We start from the raw sequence: 12,636 nt of genomic DNA on the forward strand, positions 1-12,636 counted from the left end.
CTCAATGCCAGAAGACCTCACCCTGCGAGGGAACTGCTGATCTAGCGTTCTGCCTGTATTGGTGTTTACACGTGGGTGTCATCTACTTCTGAAGTGACGCTATGAAACACTCAGGATAAATATTCCTGTTGAGAACCTCCTCTTGTCTCCCTCGGAAAACCAGAGTCTGATTTACGGGAACACTGGCTGAAGCCATCTGGAGCCAGCACTTCCTGCTCAGAGCAGAGCGGGAACTCTTTGGGAACCAACTCTGGTTTTCTGAATCTCCACTCAGAACGAGTTTAGAGCTACCTCAAACCTACTCTAAACTCCTGTGGTTGGTTTCGGCGTTCAAGAGACCACCACCCTTAAAGTGACAATCCCCTAGTCACCTTTCCTCCCGCAGGCCGCCTTGTCATCTAGTCCACCGAGGGCCATGAGGAGAAAGGGGCTGAAGGCAGCTCTCCTCAAGGATGCACCACACCAAGCACTCATGGGGAGGGGCGGGGATGTCTCTTCCCTTTACGCTGCCTAAGTGACACAAACGCAGCTGAGTGAAGTATAGGCTCTGTCTCTATCCGCTGAAGGAAGTCCTTAGAAGAAGGACTCCATTGAGAAGCCCATTTGAAGAAGAAGATCTCCAAATTACAGGTCCTCCATTGGTCCTGGGAAGCGTAATCTTGCCCAAGGCTGAAGGCAACTGGGCTGCTTTCTGTGTCTGGCTGGCGTCCTGTTTACTGCCTTTACCGAGGGAGTATTTTGCTCGGTTGCTCTCAGTGGCTCAGCCAGGCACGCACAGGTCTGGGCGAGAGCAGAGGTTTGGGTCTGCTCGCACCTTATGCACAGGAGCAGTCCAAAGGCAGAATTGCCTGTCCTGTGCTCCAGAAAAACGGCCATTTGGCTGACTCGTTCCAGATGGAGCTGACAGGGCTGGCAGCGAGCAGAAAAAACAAGCCACGCACACCTGTTTAGGCATGAACACCGAGATGATTTAGTCAGCCAACATGCAATCCCACTTCTCAGGGGTCTCTGTTCAGAGCAGAAGTACGCTGCGCGGGAGTGGGGTTTGTGGGATAGAAAATCAGGTCACTCATTTAGCTTTAGCGCTACATTTGTGCACTGGTATTTGCACAGAGGCATTTTAAGATGCTGAGGGCTCGGTGATGTCCTAGAAAGGTACAGGTTACAGAAATAAAATGCTGAAAAACTGCACATGCGAATGCTAGCTCGGCAGTGGCCTTGCGCCGTTTTGGTCACATTGATCCCCAGCGTGCCGCTAGGAGCAAGTATGACATTTCTCCCGACTGGGTATTCGTAAGAAAAAGAAAGGGAAAGCGGCATCTTTCCCTTCCAAAATGAGATACAAACTGAACTGGCTGCTCAGGGGTGTATCAGAAGAGGGCATCAGAGGCCGAGGGAAGGTTTCCCCACCTGCATAACGCCACCACGATAAAAGGCCCCTGATAAAATGGAAAGCTGGCGTTTTGTAGGCTCTGCCTCAGCCTGGCATCACGTCCTTCCTGCTTCCCGCCGCCTGCTCCACAGTGAATGCGGCGGGCATCAGCCCTTGGGGAGAGGGTGTTTCCACTCCTCCCAGCAGCAGGCAGCGGCTGCAGGCTCTCATCCCAGGTAGGAGGCAGGGAAGCCGAAGTCTCCCTCCGCATACGACCCCCATCCACCTGCAAGGCAGTGCCGCCCTGTGGGTAAGCCTGACACTGTTGAGCCATCCTTCTGATTTTAGGAGGAGAAACATGCCCTTCTGGTTCAGTCCCGTCCCGCTGTCGTTCGAGAGCTGCCACAAGCACATGGCCAACACGCACCCTAAAACGGTGGCTGAGCACCTACAGCAGGCAGAAAGCGGATGCAGGGAAACAGCCGACGCTGTTAGAATATTGCTGCCGGAGGGCAGAAAAGCAATCTGCCTGATTGCCTGGTGAAGATGCGTCCCTAAATAAGATGGGAAACCTGAAATGCCAGAAACCCGGCGCCGGGCAGCACGCAGGCCCAGCGGCGGGGCAGGAGGGGAGGCGGCGGGAGGCGTGAGTGGGAGGAAGGGGGGGCAGCGGAGGGAGGAACAGCGCAACGGGGGCCTCTATGACGCCATAAGCCATGCCTCCGCCCCCAGCACTGCGGGGCCAGCCGGCGTCGGGGCAGGAGGAGGACGCGGGCAGCTGGGCAAAGCAGCCGAGGGGAGACCTCCGGCAGCACAGCGGGCCCAGGCTCTTACAGGCACCACTCACGGCGTGATGTCGGCCATGTGGGCTTGTCTGGTTTTGTGTGGTGAGTAGGAAACATCTCTCCTTCAAGCCAGGTTGTGAGAAAGGGCAGCTGACCCGGCTGCTTTTTACCCCTCCCCATTAGCCCCTCGGCTTTGGCAATTTGGAGGCGAGAGGCAGAGAGGGGAGCGCCCTCGAATGCCTCGGGTGCCAAGATCTCGGCTGCTTCAAATGTTGCCCGTCTTCACCCATTGGAGCTGATGTTTTATTCGTCAAGAAGGGACAGAGAGAAGAGGCCTAGGAGCCAGGGAGGAGGACTCGGAGCTGGATGCAGCGGGCAGAGGCTGGAGCAGAGGGGGAGACTGGAAAGGCGAGGATAGGGACAGCTGGGCACGTAAAGCAGACACGAGCACGCAGGCAGAGACCTGGACTTGACCTGCAAGGCCAGAAGGGAAGAGCTGGCCAGCTGACGTGACAGGGGAGGCAGGAGAAAGAGGGCTGAGAGGGGACCTTGCTTAAAGACAAGCAGAAAGGGATAGAGCAGGAAGGAATGGATAGAGAGGCCAGGCTGCTCTGGTCACATCCCAGCAGGAGAACGGGGAGGCGTCCTGTAACCCCCCCCTCCACTCTCCTTGTTCCCCTGCTTTCTGCAAACCCCCACACAGTCACCTGGCCAAGTGCTGTGCTCTCCTCTCCTACTGCCTCACCGAGTGCTTGATAACCCCCACTGTCCTCTCGGGGAGAACGTTCCCAGTTTTTGTTTGGTCCTGCTGCATCTACGGACACACAGGTGCCAACAACATGGCACGGGTGTTAGTGAGATATAGGCCATGAGGAAGTTTCTCAGTTTCAGCCATGTACTGTCCCCAAAATACTACAACCCCTTTCAACATGGGCAGAGCACGTTTTCCCCATATCTACACCTCCCATCTGGAGCCTGTTCCTGCATTTCCCACGTGCTGGATCCTGCACCCAGAGAAGGCCACAGAGATCTGCGTCCAGCCCTCCAGCTCCTCGGAGGGTGCCACGCTTAGCACTTTTCCTTCTCCTTCTGACCCCCTGCGTTCTCTCTTTCACCAGTGCTCTTGGCTTGGGGCTGCACAGCCCGCCCTTTGGGCGAGAAGGCGCAGCAGCCAGGAACGCCACTCTCCAAGGAGGAGTACCGCCAGTTCTTCAGGTCCCTCCGGACTGCCCGCCGCGCCAGCGCTGCCTGCCTCCTCCGTGAGCTGTACGGCTGCCAGAATCCCCTGGTCCGGAGACTGGACGAGTACGAAAACCACGGAGTCATCCCTGAGGGTAAAGCTGATGACCGTGACTCCCCCGGGCAGGCAGATGGATGGGGGGTCCTGCACAGCTAGCCCCGGACCTGATCGCTGGGAGGGGACAGAGACTCAGGAGCTGCCAGGGGAGAGGCGTGGGTAGCGATCCTGCAGTGAGGAGAAGACATCTGCTCCGGAGTATCCTCTCCCCCGCCTTGATTGCATCCAAATGTGTCCCTGGGATGAGCCTCCTCTCGCACCTTGGGTCATGCAGATGACCAAGAAGCGCTGGAGTTTCTCATGGAGGTTCAGGGAGGCACCCAAATGGCCTGGGGGTTTTTGTGGAGGGACGTCATTCGACAGCGTGCTTATTGCTGAGGGCTGGTGGGACCCCAGCACTGGAGTTTATCACTGAGTCTGTGTCTTTGCTTGCCTCTTTCTAGGGCCCGTATGCTCCGAACAGCGAGGAAATTCTTTCTTCCCCGACTTCTGCACCTTTGCTTTTTATCGCTGTACTCGGAGAAGGTATTACGTTAAGGTGAGTTGTTTAGCTGTTTCCTGAAGACCGTGGTGTGCTCTGGCCAAGTAACAGGCAAAAGGGAGAGCCCTGAAAATGGGGAAGTGGGAAAACAGGAGGCTGAAAGACAGGGAAGATAGAGGAGAGCCGCGGGCAGCCCCCCTTCCAGGGGCACTCACAGCAAGGTGAGTAACTTACACAGGTGGCGCCCGCAGCCACCTCCCTGCCAGGTGCAGGACCTTGCGGAAGGTATTCTTCAAGACAACAAACCTTTGAGGACCACCTCAGCCCTTATCTCCAGCTCTCACTGCCAACTGAGACAATCTAGGTTACTGCAGGAGAAAGGGTGATCCACGCAGGTGAGAGGAGAAGGAATGTAAAGAGAAAGATGACTGGGAGTCACAAGAAGAGACTTACGGGCAGACTTGACAAGGAGAGGAGAAGAAGGTTTCTTTCCTTTCTTGGGCTCATGTTTGTAGGGAGTGGGAAAGCCGGGATTGTGCCGGGAGCGCTAAGCCCACAGAACAGGGGAGGGGCCAGGGGCCTGCTCCTGAAGCCCACCGCCTCTACAGATGTGTGTTTTCTCCTCCACAGAGGACTGCATGCCCAGGACAGACCCCAGCCAAGCTCAGCAGCACACGACCCTTCAACGCCACGGCCATGAGCAGCGATGCCCTGCTGTCTGGCATCTTCAGACCCCAGAGCCTTTTCCCCTCATCTCCCACAACTGCCCAGCCAGGCCGCCCCGGCCCTGACACAGAAGGAGCTGGGATCCCCACCTCCTCAGCTGAGGGCACGCCACAGTTGAGGAGCGGGCAACTGAATCCTTCTGACCCACATGCCACACAGGTGGCAGACAGTGGCCAGCAGCAAGGACAGTTGCCCACCGCTGACATCCAGGATCTCCTCCTAAGGCTGCAAGATACCCACGTGCAGAGTTTACTGAAGGCACTTCAGCGGTTGTTGACCACGGGGAAGGCGGTGGGGGAGGAAGAACTGCGTGCTGCCGTCCAGAAGGTGCTGGTGGCCCTGAACAGCGCAAGTGCCTCTTAGCCAACAACTGGCAATGATACAGGGCCCAGAAGAGAGAACTGAGACACGGGTACTGAAGGGCTACTGTCCTCTCCCACAGAAACTGTTCACCCGGTGTCGTTTCATCTGGGAGACGGCTCTTCTTGAACAATGCAGGATGGAAAAAGAACTGCTGTTTCCTGCTCGGGGCTGGGCCACCACGACTACCTCTCTGTCCTGGGCAGAGAGACGGGGTTTCTTGTCTCATCCCATGAACGTCTTGGGAGAATGCTGTCCTTTCTTCTTATAAATATAGGTGCTTCTGCTCAGAACCATTAAGGCAAGACTCTTCTTTGGAAGTGTGTGTGCGAATATACATACATATATAGGCAAGGGGTGCGCTCTCAATGCCAGAAGACCTCACCCTGCGAGGGAACTGCTGATCTAGCGTTCTGCCTGTATTGGTGTTTACACGTGGGTGTCATCTACTTCTGAAGTGACGCTATGAAACACTCAGGATAAATATTCCTGTTGAGAACCTCCTCTTGTCTCCCTCGGAAAACCAGAGTCTGATTTACGGGAACACTGGCTGAAGCCATCTGGAGCCAGCACTTCCTGCTCAGAGCAGAGCGGGAACTCTTTGGGAACCAACTCTGGTTTTCTGAATCTCCACTCAGAACGAGTTTAGAGCTACCTCAAACCTACTCTAAACTCCTGTGGTTGGTTTCGGCGTTCAAGAGACCACCACCCTTAAAGTGACAATCCCCTAGTCACCTTTCCTCCCGCAGGCCGCCTTGTCATCTAGTCCACCGAGGGCCATGAGGAGAAAGGGGCTGAAGGCAGCTCTCCTCAAGGATGCACCACACCAAGCACTCATGGGGAGGGGCGGGGATGTCTCTTCCCTTTACGCTGCCTAAGTGACACAAACGCAGCTGAGTGAAGTATAGGCTCTGTCTCTATCCGCTGAAGGAAGTCCTTAGAAGAAGGACTCCATTGAGAAGCCCATTTGAAGAAGAAGATCTCCAAATTACAGGTCCTCCATTGGTCCTGGGAAGCGTAATCTTGCCCAAGGCTGAAGGCAACTGGGCTGCTTTCTGTGTCTGGCTGGCGTCCTGTTTACTGCCTTTACCGAGGGAGTATTTTGCTCGGTTGCTCTCAGTGGCTCAGCCAGGCACGCACAGGTCTGGGCGAGAGCAGAGGTTTGGGTCTGCTCGCACCTTATGCACAGGAGCAGTCCAAAGGCAGAATTGCCTGTCCTGTGCTCCAGAAAAACGGCCATTTGGCTGACTCGTTCCAGATGGAGCTGACAGGGCTGGCAGCGAGCAGAAAAAACAAGCCACGCACACCTGTTTAGGCATGAACACCGAGATGATTTAGTCAGCCAACATGCAATCCCACTTCTCAGGGGTCTCTGTTCAGAGCAGAAGTACGCTGCGCGGGAGTGGGGTTTGTGGGATAGAAAATCAGGTCACTCATTTAGCTTTAGCGCTACATTTGTGCACTGGTATTTGCACAGAGGCATTTTAAGATGCTGAGGGCTCGGTGATGTCCTAGAAAGGTACAGGTTACAGAAATAAAATGCTGAAAAACTGCACATGCGAATGCTAGCTCGGCAGTGGCCTTGCGCCGTTTTGGTCACATTGATCCCCAGCGTGCCGCTAGGAGCAAGTATGACATTTCTCCCGACTGGGTATTCGTAAGAAAAAGAAAGGGAAAGCGGCATCTTTCCCTTCCAAAATGAGATACAAACTGAACTGGCTGCTCAGGGGTGTATCAGAAGAGGGCATCAGAGGCCGAGGGAAGGTTTCCCCACCTGCATAACGCCACCACGATAAAAGGCCCCTGATAAAATGGAAAGCTGGCGTTTTGTAGGCTCTGCCTCAGCCTGGCATCACGTCCTTCCTGCTTCCCGCCGCCTGCTCCACAGTGAATGCGGCGGGCATCAGCCCTTGGGGAGAGGGTGTTTCCACTCCTCCCAGCAGCAGGCAGCGGCTGCAGGCTCTCATCCCAGGTAGGAGGCAGGGAAGCCGAAGTCTCCCTCCGCATACGACCCCCATCCACCTGCAAGGCAGTGCCGCCCTGTGGGTAAGCCTGACACTGTTGAGCCATCCTTCTGATTTTAGGAGGAGAAACATGCCCTTCTGGTTCAGTCCCGTCCCGCTGTCGTTCGAGAGCTGCCACAAGCACATGGCCAACACGCACCCTAAAACGGTGGCTGAGCACCTACAGCAGGCAGAAAGCGGATGCAGGGAAACAGCCGACGCTGTTAGAATATTGCTGCCGGAGGGCAGAAAAGCAATCTGCCTGATTGCCTGGTGAAGATGCGTCCCTAAATAAGATGGGAAACCTGAAATGCCAGAAACCCGGCGCCGGGCAGCACGCAGGCCCAGCGGCGGGGCAGGAGGGGAGGCGGCGGGAGGCGTGAGTGGGAGGAAGGGGGGGCAGCGGAGGGAGGAACAGCGCAACGGGGGCCTCTATGACGCCATAAGCCATGCCTCCGCCCCCAGCACTGCGGGGCCAGCCGGCGTCGGGGCAGGAGGAGGACGCGGGCAGCTGGGCAAAGCAGCCGAGGGGAGACCTCCGGCAGCACAGCGGGCCCAGGCTCTTACAGGCACCACTCACGGCGTGATGTCGGCCATGTGGGCTTGTCTGGTTTTGTGTGGTGAGTAGGAAACATCTCTCCTTCAAGCCAGGTTGTGAGAAAGGGCAGCTGACCCGGCTGCTTTTTACCCCTCCCCATTAGCCCCTCGGCTTTGGCAATTTGGAGGCGAGAGGCAGAGAGGGGAGCGCCCTCGAATGCCTCGGGTGCCAAGATCTCGGCTGCTTCAAATGTTGCCCGTCTTCACCCATTGGAGCTGATGTTTTATTCGTCAAGAAGGGACAGAGAGAAGAGGCCTAGGAGCCAGGGAGGAGGACTCGGAGCTGGATGCAGCGGGCAGAGGCTGGAGCAGAGGGGGAGACTGGAAAGGCGAGGATAGGGACAGCTGGGCACGTAAAGCAGACACGAGCACGCAGGCAGAGACCTGGACTTGACCTGCAAGGCCAGAAGGGAAGAGCTGGCCAGCTGACGTGACAGGGGAGGCAGGAGAAAGAGGGCTGAGAGGGGACCTTGCTTAAAGACAAGCAGAAAGGGATAGAGCAGGAAGGAATGGATAGAGAGGCCAGGCTGCTCTGGTCACATCCCAGCAGGAGAACGGGGAGGCGTCCTGTAACCCCCCCCTCCACTCTCCTTGTTCCCCTGCTTTCTGCAAACCCCCACACAGTCACCTGGCCAAGTGCTGTGCTCTCCTCTCCTACTGCCTCACCGAGTGCTTGATAACCCCCACTGTCCTCTCGGGGAGAACGTTCCCAGTTTTTGTTTGGTCCTGCTGCATCTACGGACACACAGGTGCCAACAACATGGCACGGGTGTTAGTGAGATATAGGCCATGAGGAAGTTTCTCAGTTTCAGCCATGTACTGTCCCCAAAATACTACAACCCCTTTCAACATGGGCAGAGCACGTTTTCCCCATATCTACACCTCCCATCTGGAGCCTGTTCCTGCATTTCCCACGTGCTGGATCCTGCACCCAGAGAAGGCCACAGAGATCTGCGTCCAGCCCTCCAGCTCCTCGGAGGGTGCCACGCTTAGCACTTTTCCTTCTCCTTCTGACCCCCTGCGTTCTCTCTTTCACCAGTGCTCTTGGCTTGGGGCTGCACAGCCCGCCCTTTGGGCGAGAAGGCGCAGCAGCCAGGAACGCCACTCTCCAAGGAGGAGTACCGCCAGTTCTTCAGGTCCCTCCGGACTGCCCGCCGCGCCAGCGCTGCCTGCCTCCTCCGTGAGCTGTACGGCTGCCAGAATCCCCTGGTCCGGAGACTGGACGAGTACGAAAACCACGGAGTCATCCCTGAGGGTAAAGCTGATGACCGTGACTCCCCCGGGCAGGCAGATGGATGGGGGGTCCTGCACAGCTAGCCCCGGACCTGATCGCTGGGAGGGGACAGAGACTCAGGAGCTGCCAGGGGAGAGGCGTGGGTAGCGATCCTGCAGTGAGGAGAAGACATCTGCTCCGGAGTATCCTCTCCCCCGCCTTGATTGCATCCAAATGTGTCCCTGGGATGAGCCTCCTCTCGCACCTTGGGTCATGCAGATGACCAAGAAGCGCTGGAGTTTCTCATGGAGGTTCAGGGAGGCACCCAAATGGCCTGGGGGTTTTTGTGGAGGGACGTCATTCGACAGCGTGCTTATTGCTGAGGGCTGGTGGGACCCCAGCACTGGAGTTTATCACTGAGTCTGTGTCTTTGCTTGCCTCTTTCTAGGGCCCGTATGCTCCGAACAGCGAGGAAATTCTTTCTTCCCCGACTTCTGCACCTTTGCTTTTTATCGCTGTACTCGGAGAAGGTATTACGTTAAGGTGAGTTGTTTAGCTGTTTCCTGAAGACCGTGGTGTGCTCTGGCCAAGTAACAGGCAAAAGGGAGAGCCCTGAAAATGGGGAAGTGGGAAAACAGGAGGCTGAAAGACAGGGAAGATAGAGGAGAGCCGCGGGCAGCCCCCCTTCCAGGGGCACTCACAGCAAGGTGAGTAACTTACACAGGTGGCGCCCGCAGCCACCTCCCTGCCAGGTGCAGGACCTTGCGGAAGGTATTCTTCAAGACAACAAACCTTTGAGGACCACCTCAGCCCTTATCTCCAGCTCTCACTGCCAACTGAGACAATCTAGGTTACTGCAGGAGAAAGGGTGATCCACGCAGGTGAGAGGAGAAGGAATGTAAAGAGAAAGATGACTGGGAGTCACAAGAAGAGACTTACGGGCAGACTTGACAGGGAGAGGAGAAGAAGGTTTCTTTCCTTTCTTGGGCTCATGTTTGTAGGGAGTGGGAAAGCCGGGATTGTGCCGGGAGCGCTAAGCCCACAGAACAGGGGAGGGGCCAGGGGCCTGCTCCTGAAGCCCACCGCCTCTACAGATGTGTGTTTTCTCCTCCACAGAGGACTGCATGCCCAGGACAGACCCCAGCCAAGCTCAGCAGCACACGACCCTTCAACGCCACGGCCATGAGCAGCGATGCCCTGCTGTCTGGCATCTTCAGACCCCAGAGCCTTTTCCCCTCATCTCCCACAACTGCCCAGCCAGGCCGCCCCGGCCCTGACACAGAAGGAGCTGGGATCCCCACCTCCTCAGCTGAGGGCACGCCACAGTTGAGGAGCGGGCAACTGAATCCTTCTGACCCACATGCCACACAGGTGGCAGACAGTGGCCAGCAGCAAGGACAGTTGCCCACCGCTGACATCCAGGATCTCCTCCTAAGGCTGCAAGATACCCACGTGCAGAGTTTACTGAAGGCACTTCAGCGGTTGTTGACCACGGGGAAGGCGGTGGGGGAGGAAGAACTGCGTGCTGCCGTCCAGAAGGTGCTGGTGGCCCTGAACAGCGCAAGTGCCTCTTAGCCAACAACTGGCAATGATACAGGGCCCAGAAGAGAGAACTGAGACACGGGTACTGAAGGGCTACTGTCCTCTCCCACAGAAACTGTTCACCCGGTGTCGTTTCATCTGGGAGACGGCTCTTCTTGAACAATGCAGGATGGAAAAAGAACTGCTGTTTCCTGCTCGGGGCTGGGCCACCACGACTACCTCTCTGTCCTGGGCAGAGAGACGGGGTTTCTTGTCTCATCCCATGAACGTCTTGGGAGAATGCTGTCCTTTCTTCTTATAAATATAGGTGCTTCTGCTCAGAACCATTAAGGCAAGACTCTTCTTTGGAAGTGTGTGTGCGAATATACATACATATATAGGCAAGGGGTGCGCTCTCAATGCCAGAAGACCTCACCCTGCGAGGGAACTGCTGATCTAGCGTTCTGCCTGTATTGGTGTTTACACGTGGGTGTCATCTACTTCTGAAGTGACGCTATGAAACACTCAGGATAAATATTCCTGTTGAGAACCTCCTCTTGTCTCCCTCGGAAAACCAGAGTCTGATTTACGGGAACACTGGCTGAAGCCATCTGGAGCCAGCACTTCCTGCTCAGAGCAGAGCGGGAACTCTTTGGGAACCAACTCTGGTTTTCTGAATCTCCACTCAGAACGAGTTTAGAGCTACCTCAAACCTACTCTAAACTCCTGTGGTTGGTTTCGGCGTTCAAGAGACCACCACCCTTAAAGTGACAATCCCCTAGTCACCTTTCCTCCCGCAGGCCGCCTTGTCATCTAGTCCACCGAGGGCCATGAGGAGAAAGGGGCTGAAGGCAGCTCTCCTCAAGGATGCACCACACCAAGCACTCATGGGGAGGGGCGGGATGTCTCTTCCCTTTACGCTGCCTAAGTGACACAAACGCAGCTGAGTGAAGTATAGGCTCTGTCTCTATCCGCTGAAGGAAGTCCTTAGAAGAAGGACTCCATTGAGAAGCCCATTTGAAGAAGAAGATCTCCAAATTACAGGTCCTCCATTGGTCCTGGGAAGCGTAATCTTGCCCAAGGCTGAAGGCAACTGGGCTGCTTTCTGTGTCTGGCTGGCGTCCTGTTTACTGCCTTTACCGAGGGAGTATTTTGCTCGGTTGCTCTCAGTGGCTCAGCCAGGCACGCACAGGTCTGGGCGAGAGCAGAGGTTTGGGTCTGCTCGCACCTTATGCACAGGAGCAGTCCAAAGGCAGAATTGCCTGTCCTGTGCTCCAGAAAAACGGCCATTTGGCTGACTCGTTCCAGATGGAGCTGACAGGGCTGGCAGCGAGCAGAAAAAACAAGCCACGCACACCTGTTTAGGCATGAACACCGAGATGATTTAGTCAGCCAACATGCAATCCCACTTCTCAGGGGTCTCTGTTCAGAGCAGAAGTACGCTGCGCGGGAGTGGGGTTTGTGGGATAGAAAATCAGGTCACTCATTTAGCTTTAGCGCTACATTTGTGCACTGGTATTTGCACAGAGGCATTTTAAGATGCTGAGGGCTCGGTGATGTCCTAGAAAGGTACAGGTTACAGAAATAAAATGCTGAAAAACTGCACATGCGAATGCTAGCTCGGCAGTGGCCTTGCGCCGTTTTGGTCACATTGATCCCCAGCGTGCCGCTAGGAGCAAGTATGACATTTCTCCCGACTGGGTATTCGTAAGAAAAAGAAAGGGAAAGCGGCATCTTTCCCTTCCAAAATGAGATACAAACTGAACTGGCTGCTCAGGGGTGTATCAGAAGAGGGCATCAGAGGCCGAGGAAGGTTTCCCCACCTGCATAACGCCACCACGATAAAAGGCCCCTGATAAAATGGAAAGCTGGCGTTTTGTAGGCTCTGCCTCAGCCTGGCATCACGTCCTTCCTGCTTCCCGCCGCCTGCTCCACAGTGAATGCGGCGGGCATCAGCCCTTGGGGAGAGGGTGTTTCCACTCCTCCCAGCAGCAGGCAGCGGCTGCAGGCTCTCATCCCAGGTAGGAGGCAGGGAAGCCGAAGTCTCCTCCGCATACGACCCCCATCCACCTGCAAGGCAGTGCCGCCCTGTGGGTAAGCCTGACACTGTTGAGCCATCCTTCTGATTTTAGGAGGAGAAACATGCCCTTCTGGTTCAGTCCCGTCCCGCTGTCGTTCGAGAGCTGCCACAAGCACATGGCCAACACGCACCCTAAAACGGTGGCTGAGCACCTACAGCAGGCAGAAAGCGGATGCAGGGAAACAGCCGACGCTGTTAGAA

At 56.0% G+C, this 12,636-nt stretch overlaps 3 protein-coding genes across 3 annotated transcripts in view; all 3 read left to right on the plus strand.

Annotated features, from left to right (window-relative positions):
* LOC147416317 (uncharacterized) overlaps positions 1-2,226 on the plus strand; it is a 5,386-nt gene extending 3,160 nt beyond the window's left edge. Inside the window, exons 5-6 of the mRNA XM_086461401.1 lie at positions 1,470-1,608; positions 2,105-2,226. Of these exons, the coding sequence (XP_086317527.1) occupies positions 1,470-1,608; positions 2,105-2,226 (261 nt within the window). The remainder of the gene's footprint in view (positions 1-1,469; positions 1,609-2,104) is intronic.
* On the plus strand, positions 2,226-7,611 carry LOC147416318 (uncharacterized). The gene is made up of 6 exons (XM_086461416.1): positions 2,226-2,259; positions 3,276-3,491; positions 3,898-3,992; positions 4,566-5,009; positions 6,855-6,993; positions 7,490-7,611. Exons 1-6 carry the CDS (start codon positions 2,226-2,228, stop codon positions 7,609-7,611), a joined length of 1,050 nt encoding a protein of 349 aa, XP_086317542.1.
* LOC147416319 (uncharacterized) overlaps positions 7,611-12,636 on the plus strand; it is a 6,944-nt gene continuing 1,918 nt past the window's right edge. Inside the window, exons 1-4 of the mRNA XM_086461432.1 lie at positions 7,611-7,644; positions 8,661-8,876; positions 9,283-9,377; positions 9,951-10,394. Coding sequence (XP_086317558.1) covers positions 7,611-7,644; positions 8,661-8,876; positions 9,283-9,377; positions 9,951-10,394 — 789 coding nt within the window. The remainder of the gene's footprint in view (positions 7,645-8,660; positions 8,877-9,282; positions 9,378-9,950; positions 10,395-12,636) is intronic.

This window comes from Leptosomus discolor, chromosome 1 (genome assembly GCF_034619465.1).
Source record: "Leptosomus discolor isolate bLepDis1 chromosome 1, bLepDis1.hap2, whole genome shotgun sequence".
NCBI classification, from domain to species: Eukaryota; Metazoa; Chordata; class Aves; order Leptosomiformes; family Leptosomidae; genus Leptosomus; species Leptosomus discolor.